Source organism: Tachypleus tridentatus, chromosome 5 (genome assembly GCF_004210375.1).
Source record: "Tachypleus tridentatus isolate NWPU-2018 chromosome 5, ASM421037v1, whole genome shotgun sequence".
In the NCBI taxonomy this organism is placed as follows: domain Eukaryota; kingdom Metazoa; phylum Arthropoda; class Merostomata; order Xiphosura; family Limulidae; genus Tachypleus; species Tachypleus tridentatus.
Genome location: NC_134829.1, coordinates 40908438 through 40928770, shown reverse-complemented (window position 1 = coordinate 40928770; position 20333 = coordinate 40908438). Strand labels below are relative to the sequence as shown.

At 33.8% G+C, this 20333-nt stretch overlaps 1 protein-coding gene across 3 annotated transcripts in view; it reads right to left on the bottom strand.

The window, feature by feature from the left end:
- The window catches only part of LOC143251001 (lipid scramblase CLPTM1L), a 30201-nt gene extending 13079 nt beyond the window's left edge, over positions 1-17122 (bottom strand). The window contains exons 1-6 of one of the 3 annotated variants that reach the window (XM_076502274.1): positions 17046-17122; positions 6753-6927; positions 5490-5590; positions 5006-5213; positions 3642-3775; positions 1552-1624 (exon numbers count right to left, since the gene is read on the bottom strand). In XM_076502274.1, coding sequence (XP_076358389.1) covers positions 1552-1624; positions 3642-3775; positions 5006-5213; positions 5490-5590; positions 6753-6905 — 669 coding nt within the window. In that variant the 5' untranslated portion in view covers positions 6906-6927; positions 17046-17122. Of the gene's footprint in view, positions 1-1551; positions 1625-3641; positions 3776-5005; positions 5214-5489; positions 5591-6752; positions 6928-9526; positions 9621-16262; positions 16433-17045 lie in introns of those variants that run through there. The other 2 variants (XM_076502273.1, XM_076502272.1) reach the window with 2 other exon arrangements.
- Positions 17123-20333: the final 3211 nt, after the last annotated feature.

The following is a 20333-nucleotide window of genomic DNA, read 5'->3' as shown; positions in this document are numbered from 1 at the left end:
TTCTGTTGAAAAGTCCACTACAGTCGAAGTCACTCTCCCAAGAAAAGTTATTAACCTACTGATATGATGTTCAGAACAACAATGCCAATGTCTCCAAGGTCAAGAAAATATGTCTCACTTGAGCTCCAAGAAAATAGTCATTGCTATCTTTCTCAAATCAAATACAATGAATAGTTGTTGTTGTAAAGCATAGTGTTAAGGAAAGCTTATACAACACAGTTGATTTGAGATAGGTTGATGACTGTTCATTAGAAAGTTTATTAAAGTTAATAAATGAACCAAAAGTGTTTTGAGCCTATGTTGTGTTAAAAACTGGAGTAGTATAGAATCCAAGCCAAATTCTTTATTCTAACTGTAAACTCCACTCATGACTGTACTTCTGGATTTAATACAGATCTGTTGTGACTGGTGGTGAAGTCAAGCTCCAAAGACTAGCCCACCAATTACACAGACATACAATAAAAATATTTCAAAAGTACCAAAATTATAAGTAACCTTTTTTTTTAATCGTTAATCACAAGGTTTCATTTAATACACCTAGTAAGTTTTAATTCTATATTATATTCATTTATATATATCTTTGTTAACATTTTTTTCGGTGAATTTTAGTGACCATTCACAATGCTGTGTGGGCCAATAAGGCCTAACCTACACACAACCTAACAATAGCATCACTGTCAGCAAATTTAAATATAATGCAGACAAGTACAAAACGATGTAACTAAATGTACTTCATTTTGAAAAAAAAAACTTTATTTTCCCCCCCATATGATAAAGCAAGTTTTTTGTAAGGTATGACAAAAAAAAACAGAACTGTAATTATAAAATATTGTGTTCTCAAATATCTTTCTTCAGACAACATATAAAAAAGTTAAGCATTCATCACTTTGTTCCAATCTCTACTGGAACCTTGGCTGAAATGGAAACTATATAAGCTTATACAGTTTTTAAACACTGCTTGTTTAGATCACCAGCCAACAACTTCTCAAAGATGGAATACTGGTAGTTACATCTCACCATTACAAATTGGCAATAATGTTTGTGTTTGGAAAAGATGAAATCAAATCACAATCAAAATTTACTGTAATTGTATGCACAAAAATTAGTATAACTTTTTCAACTCTGCAGTATTCTGAAAACAAAATGTGTGGAATAATGACAACAGCTTTATTTTCTGTAATGTCTTTTATTCACTAGTACAACTTTCACCTTGAGATGAGATACACCAATCAGGGTGAGATAAATTAATTTAGTGCACCTATTGAATGCAGTATGTTTTGTTACATGAAATAGCATCATTATGTATGATGCTAAAATACTCCATATTCTTGTCAGTTATCAATCATGTTTAGAATCACTAATATATTATTTTTTATGTTTTCACTCATATAGCTATGGAAAAATACACTTGTTTGATGCTGAAATGTTGATTAATGCATTGTACTTGGATTTCCTTGATTGGAATAAACACCAAATATGTTAAAGCAATCAATCAGTTTTTAGATCAGTTAAAAATTACTCACCATCAAAGTACATATTTTATTAACTTACCACTAGGTCTTTAATCCTATAGCTGAGTTCACTAGCAAAAACTATTGGTAAGTACTCTCTCTTTTCATTTGTCCTAAAAATATAGAGATAATTAATACACATACCAACATTTTCCTACATTTTAAATGTATTTCCAATAAGCACATCACTCACCCAAAGCTCTCTCAACCTCATTTTGCCTTCTAAACACTGTCTACATTTTTTTTTTTCACTAATAGCACACCAGTCTATTATACCCCTTTATTTCTGTACCATTTAGATATATGTGCACATCATATAACTACCCTCCACACTGCATTACTTATATTTCAAAAATTGGTAATTATAAACTAAAACACCAGGATATCAATAGGAATGAAGGGTGGGAAATACGTGAATGCCAATCAAGAAAGTGAGGATTGTGTTAGAACAGTAGCGGAAGATACCTGCACTAGTATAGACAGCACAGAATAATTGGTGGAGGATAGTATCATGTTTGTAAATGGCACAAAAATAGTGATGTAACAGACTGGTGCACTGTTAAGGAAAACGTTTTCAACAATGCTTAAAGTGCAAATCAGGGTTAAGAAAGCATTGGGTGAGTGAAGGTAATAGCATTTTGTAATTAAATTGTCATGAAACAAATATTTGAAACATCACATGTCAAGTGCCATTTCACAAAACTTGTGCAGTTACCTAGCTCTTTATTTTAGTTAACGTAAATTTGATTATAGAAAAAGTTTTTAAAACCAATTCATTTTAAAGCTATTTCTGTCAGTACAAAACAAGTAATGTTGACTTCCATTAACCCTTCCGAACCAAACAGTATTCAATTTCCACTTAAGATAAAGTGGGATCAATATTTTTTAACTTATGAAATTCCTAAAATTATTTCCTTTCATTTTGGAGTTTCAAACATTTTTTATTGCTCATTACAATGTTCCATTTTATTAGTTATAATATGACTGATGTTCATTACTACCTTCTTCTGATACTTTATCAATGACAATAGTTATCATTTCTGGTTATAAATTTTGAAAAACATGGCAAAATGTATGGTGACATACAATTTCACCTCTCAAAATAGCATCACTGTAAACTTAGCAAGACTAGGTATGATTCTGCAAACATTTTTGGTCAAGTGCAATTTATATCCAATAATTATCATTTCTTTTCAATAAACAGTAAATTTAATTTGTGTGTTTTAACACAGTTAACCTGACAATAATAATCCATAAATAAGAATTTGGATCACTGTAGTATTTCACAGTTACCTGCCTAAGCTAATTTGATTACATTCGAGAACATTTCTGTAACTTTCAAACATATATAACTGAACATAAAAATATTTTCAGGAATAAAAATAATTTACAAAAAAATTAGTGAAGATTCCTAGAGCTACAGTATTCCTCTAAGTTTTTTAAACTTCCCATAAAATTCCTTTGTTCAATGTTGCAGAAGCTCCAAATAGACAATATTTCAATAAACCAAAAATATTTGCTAATACCAAATTATTTATTCTTCACTGAGTACACAGTTTATAATCAGCTCTCTAAACTAGTATTTAGTTATTGGCTCAAGCTCTTTCCAAAGCTGAACTTCACCAGTAGTTCTTCATACCGCATGCTGTAACATTATAGAGAGTTTTATTATATATTATATTATATATTTATTATATAATAAAACTACTACTATAGAAATAAAGTCCCATGAAAAACATAATATAAATCATTACATTTAAAATGAATGATAGTTCCTTAACAAATTTCAACATATATTTTTGGAAGGGCATAAATCTTTTAATAAAATCAATACTAATCAGAGCTGTGAAGAAATAATACTTGGGAAATTTACCTTTTGTTTTTTGCATTACACTAAATAAATTTCACATAAAGACAAAAAATTAACTAAAATATTTTGTGAATTAAAAATTGTTGAAATATGAGTTACAATTATTGATTTTACTTAGATTTTAAAATACAATATTCACTTGTTGACAAGAAAGAAGTATTATCTGGTTACGAAAGTTTAAAAATATTACAATTTTAGAAATTATTTTAATTGAGCTGAACAGGAATAAAGTTGAATCTAAACAAATGTCAAAAACTTACACTAGGAGATGAAATATTTCTCCAGGGATGTTATTTTTGTACAATGGTAAAGGTTCAAACATTACATGAAAAGCAAAGTTAGGTTTCCAGTGGGTTACTGGTCTTTCATCTTCTACCTGTTGTTTATTTGGATCCTATAAACAAATCAATAAAGTAAAACAAGAGTGACACAAACAGAATAAATAAATATGTTTTAAACAACTGTTTTATTTTTCCTTGAAAACCAACACTTTGTACATTTTTATACACATATATATATATATATATACAAGATAGCTGTAAAATATTTCTTACAGATTTTGTTCATTTATAAATATGAGAAAGTGGGATTTTAAATGTAATTCTGGGCATTTAAGAATATACAGGAGGACTTAAATACACATTTATAGTTGTACCTCTAAATTAAATAATTAGAAAAAAGTATATACAAAAATACAAAACAAGCTCTTAAATCTTGCCTAACCAGCTCCAACCACTGAGTGTACTAGTTAATTATAAATGTACAAACAAAATATCCAAACAAATAAACCTGAGCTCATGAAGTGTGTATATTCTTATACATAAACAGTTGATTACAAACAATTTAACTATTTGTTTCTAAATTTCTCATAAAGCTACACGAGGGCTACCTGCACTAGCCATTCCTAATTTAGCAATGTAAGACTAAAGGGAAGGCAGCTAGTTATCACCATCCACAACCAATTCACGTGGCTGTGTCAGGATAACAAAAGGGTCATATACACATAATCTCACTTCCATTCGAAATATGGCCCCCCAGTGGCTCACTGGTTTGTGTGCAGACTTACAACACTAAAAACTGGGTTTCAATACCCATGGTGGGCAGAGCACAGATAGCCCATTGTGTAGCTTTGTGCTTAATTCTAAACAACAACAACAACAAAACAACAATCATTTGAAAAAAACATAAAACTCTGAATGTTTTCCTAATTTTCTTTCATTTTTTGTCATAAACGTTCTTAAACGAGTGTAGGAAGTAAAAGTCACACCTGCCCGTTTTGTAGAAACTGTTTGTTTTTTTTGAATTTTGCGAGGACTATCTGTGCTAGCTATCTCTAATTTAGCAGTGTGAGACTAAAGGGAAGGCAGCTAGTCATCACCATCCATTGCCAACTCTTGAGCTACTCTTTTACCAACAAATAGTGGGATTGACCGTCACATTATAATACCCCCATGGCTGAAAGGGCAAGCATGTTTGGTACGACAGGGATTCGAACCCACAACCCTCCTTCAGATTACGAGTTGAACACCTTAACCCACCTGGCCATGCCGGGCTGTCAATTTAACTGTTCCCGTGTTACCTAAGTTTCAAAAACTATGGCTTAAAAACTGTGGTTTAAAAATACCTCTTTTTTCTTCTCATTTTTCAGAAGGTTAAATGCTTGGCTTGTGGGAACAACATATTTTGTCAACAGACCACTGCCATGGGAAGTCCTGCTATCACCTATAAGGTCTGAGAGAGATCTTTTTATGTTTTGCTTAGGAGTTATAAAAGCATGTATGCTGAGAGTTCCATTTCTTAAGGTGCTACGAGGCAGTGATATATTCAAAGGACTGTAATAAAAAAAATAAAAGTTTTAATAGTTTTGCTGAACAATGAAAAACATTTTAAAAAAGTAATCAAGTATTAGTGTAACTAAGTAAAACTATACCATAAAATGTTTTTAAAATTCTAGAGTTTTAGCAACTCACATTAATATTCTACAATTTTCAAAACGTATTATTTTTAGTTTTGTTTTAATCAAGTCAGTAATTCAAGAATTTGTAGTGAAGGCTATCATACGAAACCTGATAAACACTTACAAAGTTCAGCTGAAGTAATGTACTTACATATCTTTTGAAACACTAATATCAAAATCATTCTCAGACCAAACAACTGTCAACTCCGACTCCCTCTTCACATCAACTTTTGGAGAAGTACACAAATAAACCTGTGACATGAAAATAATAAAGAACATACACTTCACATAGACATTGCCTAACTTAAGCAATCAATTAATTAAGGGTATCAGTTACCACCTGATATAACATGGGTTTCAAAAGCTCTTCAAATGTAATATAGGTCACATCATACGTTCTTTTCATAGAAACCATAGAAACTTTGAAAGATCCATTTTTATAAATAAATCCATTAAATAATATGATATATTACTCATGAAATTTATTATTCCTGCATAAAACTAACAGTAAGAAACTCACATCCTGAACTAGAAGCTCTCACTACATGAGAGAACATTTTAACAACTGGAATGTAAACTACCTATAACCATAAGTGGTTCTTAAGAATATAACACTAAATGTAACTTATAAAAAAAAAAAACACAAAGTAACCCTGAACTGATATACACACAAATATTAAAAATTAACGCACAGGGTGTTCGGAAAGTCCCTGTGCAGTTTTGAAAGCAGCGATAACAGCATTCATTCAGTCTATTTCAAGCCAGCAACTGATTGTGGTGTTTAGAAACAAAATAAGAAGGATCCAAGCCTGTATTGATGCCAACAGGGGTCACTTTCAACATTTTTTATAATTGTCATTCATATTTACCTCCTATATTCTGTACTGAAACATGTCTGTTAATAAATATATGTGTACAGTGACTCTCCAAACACCCTGTAGACAATAAACATATAATTTTTGTAGCTAACTTTTCAATTAGTTTTGTTTTCACATAATACTAAAAATAACTGTTTAAATTACAGCAGAAAATAAACTCTGCTGCCAAGCAATGGTTATTCATTTTCAATTCTATTTGTTTGCATAATACCTATGTGAGAAGCATACTCACTGGCCTAGATTAATATTAATTGTAAAATACATCACATCCAAACAAAACATTCAATATCGTAAGCCACACAACTCTGAACAAGTTCCTCAGTTTAATCTGTAACCATCAATGAAAAACAGTGAAACAAATATTATCTTTCTTAAGAAATTTCTTAAAAACTGTCCAACAACAGCTGAGAAAACAAGCTCAAAAAAACCTTTATAAAATTATATAATTATCAATATTTTATACAGAATACTATATTTGTATTAGCTAAATCCTAAAAATTTTCAAAACAAACAATTTCTAACAATCACAGAATTACCTGGAACCTAGATGTTTCTTTCCAAGATGGTTTGAGACATTTTTCTTTAAGAGGGCAAGGTTTAGGATTGTAAAGCTGGTAGATTGTCCAGATAGAATGAAAAATATAGCTCACAAAAACAACACTCAATATAACAGTAAGTGATGGTCTCATTGTCTGAGTTAACACAGCAACACTAAGTAAAAAACAAAACATTTTAATAAACCAGGTTAGTGAAAGCATACATGATAATAATTTTAGTAACAAAGTACTTATTTTATCTGAAACAGAAGTCTCTAACAATATTACAGCAATGATAAAATGCAGTCTTTACTTATTCATACAGCTTCGTATTTAATGTGGCCAGGAGCACCAGATAGACTTCACATGGTTTCTTGTTTGTATGTTGAGTAACCACAACCAAACAAGAAGTTGAAACCTATGTAAGAATACTAAACCTCTTTGATGGGGTAGGAAGTTCATTTCATATAATTTAATGAAGTGAATCAGAGGTCAGTTTTTTTAAGCAACATCAAAGTTTAGTTTCAGTTTCATAATTTTTATTCCAATTACTAAAAAAACTTATCACTTCAAACATTGGTTTGTTTTGAATTTTGGGCAAAGCTACATGAGGGCTATCTGCACTAACCATCCCTAACTTAGCAGCATAAGATTAGAGGGAATGCAGCTAGTCATCACTGCCAACTCTTTTACCAACAAATAGTGGGATTAACTGTCACATTATAATGCCCCCACAGCTGAAAAACTTCAAACATTTTAATGAAATGGATCAATATTCAGGTGTATTTTAAGACATTAAATTGTCCTTTCAACTTGATAATTTGTATTGCAGTTTCTTAGAACAAGTATAGTGAGACTGTCATTTTTGACTCTTATCACATGATGTCAAACGACAATATGGTAAAAACTTCTGGTAAACATCACAGTGTGACTCACAGTGACACTTTTTCATGAACTTACACTCACATTTTAAGTTTAATTCTCATAATAAAAACTCAAAACTTTTTTGGTGTCAGGAATAAGATGGAACAAAGGCTGTAAAAAAAAAGACTCATGAGAATCAGGAAGGAGTTTCATCATAGAATGTATTAAAATGTTCAAGTAGAAAGAACTGGATTCAGAATTCTTAAAATAATTTTACTTTAACATATTAAAAGGTTTTTTCATTTATTTCTGATTGAAAGCTCTATCTGATCGGATCCTCTTCAAAGTTTAATTTTTCTTTCATATATTGTTTAAATAGAATTTCAAAGTCTTCAAATACAATACAATATTCACACTCCCTAAGATGCTATATAGCATGCAAGTTGTTATAGATGTAAGAATTGTAATATTCTGCTATCCTTTTTCAAGGCCATCTTAGAGAGGACCCAATGCTCCCTTTCAACCAGAATATATATATCTGCATTCATAAACAACAAGAAACTATTGCATGTTATTGGCTTTATTATTGAATGGAAAGAAGTTTCTTTGTTAAAACAAGTTCCCATAGATATATTTAACATGTGCAGACCATCTTAATTATATCACAACTTTATGTTTTAAAAACAAGGATTTATGGATTGTCTCAATTGGTTAAGTGTTATTAATGTCATTAGAGTTACTATGTTTGAGATTTTAATTAATACCTGTAACAGAAAAAAACAATATTTTCAAGAACCCAATTGATGTTTGTTAACTCAGGTTTAAAGTATGTTAAAGTACCTAAAAACTTTATAATTTCAAGCTGTTAAAACCTTCAAAACGTTATGTTTAAATGAATCTGGTAAACAAACTTTCACTAATAAGATGTTTGTTTGTGAAAGAAATTAACAGCAAAATCTGAAGCATTTTGATGAACTGTACCATCTATAAATGAACTTGAAATAACTTTAAAATCAACTGGTAAAACCTAAAGATTGAATGCTGTTTGATACTAAAAATGAACTAAGCATAATCCTTAGGGTAAAATAAATAAAAAGAGTCCTCTTTTTTACAAAACAATTTTGAGGTTCTCACAGAATGCCAGGCTGCACCTTCTTTTATTAATCTTTTAACAGCTTGAAATGGATGTTAATTATTGTCATCAAGCTCATAACAACAAGTACTACTTATGAAAATATATACTGTAAAAGCTATTCTCAGCCACTGAACAAAAGTTCATATAGTAACATATAAACATTTGACATGTAATAATTTAAGCATATAATATTTGTTTTTATTTACATGGGTATTAAAATCCAGTTTTTTCTTTAAAAGTCTACAGACAGGGGTGGCAACTAAAAACGTATTCGCTGAAACATTGTTTAAAATTTTCCTCATATGTTACGACTGTTTTAGTAACAATGAAAATCAAACAGTAACTTGGAAGTATTGAATTTTGAAGTTACATGATAAAAAATACTACAACAGGAATGAAAAGCAAACAGTTTAAATTATGTCAAAATTGTACTTATTTTATAAATAATATCTTCAATATATGTATAACTGCCCTTGCATTATTTATACCAACGTGCTAAGCGAACAAAAGCGGATTTTTACTGCCATTATAATTTATATAGCATTGATTAATCTGCTGCTGAAACGGCGCTCATTTGTAAATTGTATTGCCGGTAGATCTACTAGCAGTGATACTACTATTAATATTAGACAGGCTAAATAACAGACATCGAACAACTGATTGCTCAGTAAATGGTGTGCTAAGCTACAGGATAAGTTTATGCTATGCAAAACTATTATTCCAAATTAATATATACTTGTTTGTAAATTACAATATTATGCATAAAAAGGCCTACCAGCTGTTACTCGTTCAACACAATCTCTCCCCAATTTAGCGCAACTACAACGCCCTCGTACGGTGACAGACTCTTAACTTCCTTTCACCTAAAACTAAAATTCATTAACATTTATCAGGGAAATTTTTAATAATTATTATAATTTCTTTATGACTGACACATTTTAACATATTATTCAATGTAAAAAATCAAATTTCGAAAATATAGGTGACAACTAAAATATTTTTTAGTAACCTGAAAATATTCTCTGTACATTTGTTATTTCAAAATCAAATAACCAATTACTCTTTAAGATGGCCTGACATGACCAGGTGATTAAGGCACTCGACTCCTAATCCGAGGTTCACGGATTCGAATTCCCCTCACACCAAACACGATCACCCTTTTCAGCCATGAGGGTGTAATAGTTTGACTGGCATTCTCACTGTTCGTTGGTAAAAGAGCAGCTCAAGATTTAACAGTGGGTGGTGATGATTATCTGCTTTCCCTCTAGTCTTACACTGCTAAATTAGGGATGGCTAATGCAGATAGCTCTCGTGTAGTTTTGCGCGAAATTAACAAACAAACCATTTAAGATATGCAGAATATATGTTATTATCACAAGAAACAGGAATTAAAAAATGACACTTATATAATACTTTATAGCTTATAAATAATGACTTCGTCTCAGAGGTTTCAGGAATGTTTCGAACGTAGCTAAATTTTGCGTTTTTTGAATTAAAAGAATTACTAAATGATATGTTTTGTTTGAATTATACCTAAAGTGACCAAATTTTCTGGAGTGCTTGCAAAGAGAAATACCTTTGCATGAAAATGAAATCGGCTGCATTAAAATAATTAAACCTTTTTTTCATAAAAATATGTATGCCATCTTGTTATTATACTTTTCATTAGATATTTGTTTTGTTTTTTGAATTTCGCACAAAGCTACTCGAGGTCTATCTGAGCTAGCCGTGCCTAATTTAGTACTGTAAGACTAGAGGGAAAGCAGCTAGTCATCACCACCCACCGCTAACTCTTGGGCTACTCTTTTACAACGAATAGTGGGATTGACCGTCACATTATAACGCCCCCACGGCTGAAAGGGCGAGCATGCTTGGTGTGACATGGATTCGAATCCGCGACCCTCGAATTGCGAGTCGAGTGCCTTAACCATATTGCCATGCCAGGCCAGTTCAATTAGTTATTAAACTTATGTGATCATATGGCAATCATAACAATGCAAGAAGCACTTAATAATGCATATTCAAAAGTGAACCTCAAAATATGTTTTCACAAATTTTAGATTTCTGTGAAATTATTACTATTATTCTTGCAAACTTGTTTCAGTTCGTTTCTTTTAAAGTGTTAAACATTATCGAGTGACGAAAGCTTCTCGTCTTTCATGAAAACCAATGAATTGTTTTGAATTTCGCCCAAAGCTACTCGAGGGCTATCTGCGCTAGCCGTCCCTAATTTAGCAGTGTAAGACTAGAGGGAAGGCAGCCAGTCATCACCACCCACCGCCAACTCTTGGGTTACTCTTTTACCAACGAATAGTGGGATTGACCGTACTTTATAACGCCCCCACGGCTGAAAGGTCGAGCATGTTTGGCGCGAGGGGGATGCGAACCCGCGACCCTCAGATTACGAGTCGAGTGCTTTAACACGCTTGGCCATGCCGTGCCTTCATTAGATATTATTTTTAAAAAAATAATTAGATATATATTTTTTTAATAATCAGAAGTGCGTTTCGGAAACAGGTGAGAGAAAAGAATGATATTCGTGAAAAACGTATAATATCTAATAATTATATTTCTTATCTGAGGATATCTTCCTAAACAACCTAAAATATTTTGGACATTCAGCGCATATCCCAAAATAAAAAAACTGATTTTATCTTGCTTTATCAGTCATAACAATATCACTATATACTGAACACTAATGCGCGTCCTTTAGTGTTTGTGATTTACATTACTGATATTGACTCTAGAATGAATTACAAAATTTTGAGGTAATAACATTTTGGAGTGGTTAACAGTAACAAATATGTTGCATCCTTACAGGAAGATTTAGATCATTTGATACATTGGGACGATACATGGTAGATGATGTTTAACTATCCAAAATTTAAGGTGATGCCTCTAGGTTTTTACAGATATAATTATTGTTATAGTTTAAATGGGAATACATTAAATACTGTGGTTAAAGAAAAATAACTTGGTGTTAAGAATGAAAAAATCAGTTAAGTCATCTAAACATTGTATTGTAGCTAGTAATAGAGTTAATAGGATTACTAGTAGCACCTAAAGAAATACTGAATATAAGACAAGGTATGTTATTGTCCCACTGTACATATTATTTGTAAGGCTTCATTTGGAGTACTGTGTACAGTTTTCGGCTCCCTTCCTCCAGAAAGGCATTGAATTGTTGGAGAAGGTTCAGAGAAGGGTCACTGGGATAATGGGATTATCCTGAGAAAAAAAAGACTCAAGTGTCTAAACTTATTTTCTCTGGAGATGAGAAAGATCACAGGAGATTTGATTGAGGTGTTTAAGGTTATGTACGGTTTTTGAATGATACAGATTTATCAAACTTTTTACGTTTATCAGGGAAAACAATAGAACAAGGTGCCATAAATTCACATTTTTACAACGTAGGAGTTAAATACACAGTTGGTGTGAACATGTTCTGTATTCATTATAAAACAACCTGTATTCTGGTGAAGTAAAGAAAAGGTGTCCGTAGTTCAGACAGTATTACTTCTTTAAGGCCCCGGCATGGCCAGATGGGTTAAGGTGTTCGATCTGTAATCTGAGAGTCGCAGGTTCGAATACCTGTCCCACCAAACATGTTCGCCCTTTCAGCCGTGAGGACGTTATAAAGTGACAGTCAATCCCACTATTCGTTGGTAAAAGATTAGCTCAAGAGTTGGCGGTGAGTGGTGATAACTAGCTGCCTTCCCTCTATTCTTACACTACTAAATTAGGGACGACTAGCTTTGCGCGAAATTCAAAACAAACCAAACCAAATACTCATCAGAATCTCCACAAGTCCATCCTCAAACTGAAATTATTTTAGGCTGAATTAAGATTAAATTAATCTATGAGACCTTGGACGTGATCATATACATTATTCACAAACTCTTGGGCTACCCTTTTACCAACGAATAGTGGGACTGACCGAATATTATAACGCCCCCACAGCTGAAAAGGCGAGCATGTTTGGTGTGAGTAGGATTCGAACCCCGACTCTCAACTTACGAGTTGAGTGTCTTAACAACCTGGCCATGCCCTGATGAGTGATAAAATTGAATCGACTATACACGCGTCTCGTGCTTGGTATCATTGGCTTACAAAAATATAGCTTGAAAGAAAAGTAGAAGAAATCTCATGGACAAATTTACTCTAATCAAGTGCCGTAGCTTTTAAGAATTCCCTGTTGTTCTTGTTATGATGGCTGTTCACAATATCGCTTTGTACTCTATTATATCTGTAAATTGTACTTGCTTAATAAAGTTTATCATAACCTGCGAAAATTTATCTATTAAACTGACTGTATTCCAATAATAACATATATAAAATTTGACAGTAAAATGGCCAACATGGTAACGTAAACACCTACCGTTAAAATATTACTTTTTAAACTTAGTGATGAAAAATGATGTCAAGAAATTTTATCTCTAAATTTAGAAAATAATAACGGTAGTAGTCTCGACATTCATGATACTTGAACAAAAATATTCAAAGATTAACCAAATTTTAAGGTGTAGTTTTGAAGGTATTCTAAAATATATGCACATATTTATTATATATATAAGACTTCTCGTAGCCTGGTGGTCTTGTTTGTTTGTTTGTTTTGAAATTTCGCACAAAGCTACTCGAGGGCTATCTGTGCTAGCCGTTCCTAATTTAGTAGTGTAAGACTAGACGGAAGACAGCTAGTCATCACCACCCCTCGCCAACTCTTGGGGTACTCTTTTACCAACGAAAAGTGGAATTGACTGTCACATTATAACACCTCCACGGCTGAAAGGGCGAGGATGTTTGGTGCAACCCTTAGATTACAAGTCGAATGCCTTAACCCACCGGGTCATGCCGGGCCACATTATAATATGACGGTCAATTCTAGATAAAAGAATAGCCGACGAGTTAGCGGTGATGGTGTTTATTAGTCGCCTATCTCAGGGTCGGATTATGGGCAACTGATGTCCTAAGCACAGCCCAATAATGGTGACCCCCTCAGCCCCTCCCATTGCTCAGCTGACAAAACTCAATAAATGCTAAATGTGAAATAAAAGTTTGAAAATTTATAACCCTTCTTCAGTTTTCTTCCAGGTCAGACTCCACAACTATATTAAATAAAAACTTTTTTATTTTATTTACTTAACAGATTGGACATGGATCAAAATCAAACAATTGCTGAGGCCTTTTATTTATAAATGATGAGGGAAATTATTTCTTTGTTTAATGATAATTAAAAGGTATTATTTTTACTGCATATTTGTTTTCACTCTGAATTAACAATTCTCACTTTGATGTTAACAATTTTTCACTTTGAACTTGAAACCCTTTAAGTAAATTATTTACTTATGCCTTAATATTTATTTAACTTTTAAAAAGTTTTCTTCTAGACTTTTAATTGCAAGGTCTTTGATCAAGTCCTCAAACTAATTTGGCGAAACAAATCTGTTTCAAAACTTAGCAGAGACAAGACATCCAGCCTGTCTTGTCGCATAGTTGTTCTGTTGGGATTTTTAATAAACTTGAGTTGAGAAAATGAACGTTCAGCTGTGCGATTTGTGACCATTAATGTTAACAATATACGCAATGCAATATCTACGTTTGGAAACGTACACTCAATTTTGTCTTCTGAAATCATTTTGTAAAGTTCAGCATGACCGAATCTGTTTTTTTACAGCTCTTGTTGTACTGAACTTATGGCGCACATATGAGTGAAACTCCTGAAGCTTGGCAGAGGGATTAGTTCCCAAGTTCTTTGGGTAAGTATCTATTAGCTTTTGGGAACACTGAGAGTATCCTTCAGTTTCAGCAGATGAAGTGACGTCATTTGACACATCACTTAGGAAAGAAAATCTGTTTGTTATGTCTTTGTTCATCTCTCCTCTTCTTCTCATCTGGGTTTCTAGTTTGTCAGCAATTGTATAGAATGTGGTGATACGAAAGTTTTCTCTGGCATTCATATCTTCTTCTTGTGCATCTCCGTCATTGAGTTGAGGACCTTCTTTCTGACACGTTTGCGAGTTTGAGCTACATTGTACTTAACATCTGGTAGCATTTCTTGCAACTGCTTCAAATCTTTTAAAGTCATCCCTTAAAGTTGGTCAGCTAATGACCCGTACAGATCTGCACGTGTTTTTAAGTTCATATCCTCATTTTGCAGAACTTGACTTACTTCATGAAACTTCAGCAAAATCTCATCCCACATGATCAACATAAAAACAAATTATAGCTCTTGCATCTTATTTGCAATATTGTCTGCTTCTCTTCTAGTGTCTTCCTTTTCTGACTGGTCTTCAACTAGACATTATAAAGCTTCCAAAATCTTAAAGAAATACTTCAAAATTGCTGTTGTTGCCATAACATGTGCCTCCCATCTGGTATCAGGGAGGGATTTTAATACACTTTCATTTCCAAGACAAGCTTTAAGAATTTTTCACCAGCTGGTTGAGGCTGAAAAAAATGTATAGAACAAATGCATTGTAGGGAAAAAATTAACTGCTACTTGACAGCAGTCAAAAGCACTTCGGCCAACTAAATTTAGTGAATGGGCTGCACAGGGCACATATATGACAAACTTATTTTCTTCTAAAATCTTTTGCTGCATCCCCTTATAACGTCCAGACACATGAGCAGCATTGTTGTAAGACTGACACCTACATTTTGAAAAATTAAGTTTGCAAATTTCACGTAAGTACTGCAATACCTGGTTTGTCATTTCCTAACCGGTATGACTTTTCAGTTCCAGAAAGGTTAAAAAGCGTTCAACAGACTGCCTATCTTTTAAGTATCGAAGAACAACACTTAACTGATCTATATGTGATAGATCTGGCGTTGAGTTAACTGACAAGCTAAAATAACCAGAATAATTTACTTCATCAAAAATGATTGTTTTGTTTGTTTGTTTTTGAATTTCGCACAAAGCTACTCAAGGGCTATCTGTGCTAGCCGTCTCTAATTTAGCAGTGTAAGACTAGAGGGAAGGCAGCTAGTCATCACCACCCACCGCCAACTCTTGGGCTACTCTTTTACCAACGAATAGTGATATCGACCGTCACATTATACGCCCCCACGGCTGGGAGGGCGAGCATGTTTTAGCGCGACGCGGGCGCGAATCCGCGACCCTCGGATTACGAGTCGCATGCCTTACGCGCTTGGCCATGCCAGGCCCCATCAAAAATGAACGCAGGGACCTTTTGAGCCATTGGTTCAATGAGTTCTTCACAGGTTGTTTTGAACAACTAAGAAGGATATCCTTTTCGAGAATTTCCATATAGTAGTACCTCGGTTCTCGAACTTATTCCGTTCCAGAAGGCTGTTCGAAAACCGATTCAATTTTTCCCATAAGAAATACTGTCAATTACATTAATCCGTTACAGACCTCCAAAGATTGCGCATTATGAAGCATTTTAAGTAATAATATTGCTCATTTATACCTGTACAATAATACTTACATGCCAACCACAAAAACTATAAACACAATAAAAAAAACAAATGAAAATTTAACTGCACTTTACCTGTGCTGAGGAGAGCTGATGGCGTAAGTGAAAGGTAGTGAGGAACGTGGTGAGTAGGAGGGTTATTGTTGCTTGGAAGGGGAGTCACCTTCCATAAAAATGTCAGGTAACTCTCCCTCTGGAGTTCTTTCTCTTTTCTGTCTCTTTGCACCACTACAACCTGCTTGACACTCACTGGACCTATTTCTCACTAAAACTTGTCTAATGAGGTTTGTTTCTGCCTGCATTGTAAACTGTTTCTGAAGTAAGACATGGCATTGTCATTGAAAGGTTTATGTTGTGGTTTGCTACAGCTTTGTCAGGGTGAAATTTTTCCTCAAAACTTTGTAACTCTCCCCATTTTCCACACATTTTCTTCATTAGTGAACTAGGAACATCCTCCCTTCCCTCCTCCTCATCTGAAGACACTTCCTCAGTTACCTTCTATTGCTGCTCCTTCTGAAGGGGCCCGGCATGGCCTAGCGCGTAAGGCGGGCGACTCGTAATCCGAGGGTCGCGGGTTCGCGCCCCCGTCGCGCTAAACATGCTCGCCCTCCCAGCCGTTATGAATATTTACTGCAAATCAATGTGACTTTTGTGTTACCTTTCAGAAACAAGTTAATGTTACGGTCAATCCCACTATTCGTTGGTCAAAGAGTAGCCCAAGAGTTGGCGGTGGGTGGTGATGACTAGCTGCCTTCCCTCTAGTCTTACACTGCTAAATTAGGGACGGCTAGCACAGATAGCCCTCGAGGAAAGTTTTCAGAGTAGCTTTGTGCGAAATTCCAAAACAAACAAACAAACCTTCTGAAGGTCTTGGAGTTCTTCCGTGGTGAGCTCAGTGTTGTTCCACCAACTCCTCCACATCATCACCACTCACATTCAAGCCCATACACTTGCCTAGTGAGACAATATCCTCGACAAAGTTCCCTGCAGCACAGATATTAAGGCCAAGTGATGTGACGTGATCAGCCGCAGCCAATGATGGCCAAGTGGAGCATGACGTAACGAATCATACGAGTAGGGTGAACGAAACGGACACACACACAGTGAGTGTCTCTTGACCTTCGCCGAACCCCTGACTCACCAAACCCCTGTGGTTTGATTGAACCCAGATTGAGAACCACTGCACTATAGATATCAGGAGAATTTACAGGCAAAGTGAGATCAGGTGTGAGACTTGTGCCAGTTGAGCTAACCTGTGATACTTCAACGTCATCATGATGATCTGACTTTGAAGTAGGCAAAGTGGTACTTGTAGGTGTGGAGATTGGTTCAACTTCAATCTTGTCAGAGTCAGTACAAGTGACTTCTGATGGCAGAAATGGGTTTTGATTTGGAAAATCATGTCGTGTAAGTTGAGTGAAAAATTAGTCAGCTTTCCAGTCTTGGCCACTAAATCCAAAGCCATTTGTTGGTTCCTTTTTGCTAGTTTTCTATTTTGTGCACCACTTAATTGAACACGTTTCATCTTGCTCCGATCAGTCAGTTCTTTTCCCAGCTTTTCAGAAATGTAATTGAACACACACTTGATCTGAATTTATAGTCGCAAAATAGTTGAATTACACCTAAAAGTTTATTGTCGTTGTCTGTGTGTTTCTGTCTCGGATTGTTCGTTCGTCTCATAAAACCCATCACTAGAGGGCCGGGTGGAGACATTATGACGTCAGGATAGGATCAAGGAAGAAGTAGGGAGAATATAATTGTGATCTCCATTTTTGGGCCTAAAATTAGCATATTTAACAAAATTGTATTGGCTATTTACGAATGGGGATAAATACAAGGGTACCAGTGTTAAATCACATTTAAGACCTGGCACCCTTGTATTTATTCCCCAGGTACATCTCAGCTTCAGATCTGTTTATATTATTACATAATCACAAGAGAATACATACATGCCCAAATACTCTTATAGGTTACATGTAATCTATGAACGGTGGCATTCCTTTCTAATTTTTTTCTTGATATGATAAATTTCAAAACATGTACTCACACACAAAGGAGGTTATTTTACAAGTTGTTTGAAGCCAAAAAAATTACGGCTCAGAAAAGCTTCAGTGAGAAACACGCTTATAAAAATATTACAAAACACACATGTATAATGCAATACTAACACAAATAAAACTAAAACAAGCGAGACAATAACCCAAATATAACGTATGAAAACATAAGCCGAAAAAACATAAAACTAGCTACATCTCTGTACACATCTGTCACCACTTCGGTTGACTCACGTTTCTGTGGTATTATTCTCTTATTTTTCTGTAGATGTGACTGAATAAAGCAGTAAAAGGTAAAACAAAACATTTCCACTGGCTATAATTTCTTACAAATAGACACAACAGAAGGAATGATTGAGAAAAATATTTCATCTTTAAGGTCAAACATCACAACACAGAACCATCTTTTACCTGAAGTTTTATCAACATTTTGTACTGCACTTTATAGTAACCTTTCGCAAATCGATTACTTCTTACTTCAGATACATAGTTTAATAGTTTCTTGAAACTTTAGTCACTCACCGAACCAAAGAAAACGTTTTTTTAACAATGCAGAGTAAAGTCTAACATGGCAGATGAGGACAATTACAAAAAAATCAACCAAAGTTGAGTGTGGCTGTGAAAGAGTTAAGGTCATGATAGCTAGGGGTAAAATTGTGTGGTGCCCCTTCCCTTGGTGCCCTAAGCACGTGCTTATTTTGCTTAATGGTTAATCCAGAGCTGGGCCCTACCTTCTATTCTATCACTTCAAAATTAGTGACGGATAACACAGATATTCTCTAAGAGTAACACAGATACTCTCTAGTAGTTTTACGTAAAGTTTAATCAAAAGTTGATCACAAAAACGGGTGTCAGATATACACATTTTTTAAATTTAATGCGAGTGTTATACTTTAGATGGTTTAAGTATAGCGCGAGTGTTAAGTTATTTTCAAAAGCAATAGTTCATCGCAAGCTTGTTTATACAAATGTTTACGAATATTACATTGTGTAGTCAAATTGTTGTGAAATGGGGATTATATTATTGCGTCATGTTTAGGTTTTTGTTGTTGCTTAACTGAGTATTATTGCATCATAACCTCTAGTAGTGTATGAACTTTCTCGGCCTCTGTTGGGGTATAAATATATGAACAAAATATAGATAGGTAGATCAAGACTGAGTGATTGATTACGAAATTAGTCAATAGAAAGCGTATATTAATGATTTTAAAATAAAATTATTACAGACTGTATTTTAATAACAGGGCAGAAATAATAATTAGTCTTGTCAAATTGTGTTCTGAAGTAACTGAATCTGCCTCTGTGGACTTTGATGAAAAAAAAGGCAATTAATTAAAGCTCTGGATACAATTTTATTGTTTGTTTATTGTTGAATCGTATCGCCAACAAGTCACAGACACCTACTGCAATGAACCTGGCACACACAAACATAAAAACCTGATACATAGTCATACCACAGTTTATAAATCTTTTAAAATTTAATAAAGGCATGACTCAAAGCTAGCACGTTTATAAATTTCTTGTAATTTTGATCTATATACAAATAAAGGAACTAGAATAATAACAAAATGGAAGATAATAGAAAATATTTTCTGCCTTACAAAATTTTCTCAAATATTTACGAGAAATAGAAATGAAATTACCTAGATCGCGAGGGTAGGTTCGGCCACTGCTGGTTTTTACCAAATATTGGGCCAAAGTAATTTCTTATCGGACCAACACTATTTCACATTCTTGTCATTTGGTTGAGTCATCATTGCTTTTCCATTACGTTTTATTTTACGATTGAAATCAGCACTATAAAACTTGGAAAAAATTTTAGTAAGACTGAAATTTAAAATAATTCTTCTCTTGTCATCATTATGTTACCGTAGATAATGTCTGTGATCAAAAATACCAAACGCGTTGGGGATATTCCATTTATTTATATGTTGCTTCTATTGTGATTTATAGCTTGGTATACGTCATACATAAAGGAAAGTTACGTCCTGTCACTTTCTAAACACTGATAGATTAAGCTTTTACTATTTTATTCAAATAAAGGTAGTTGAAAGTTCGAGTCCCATCACTGAACATGCTCACTGGTAAAAAG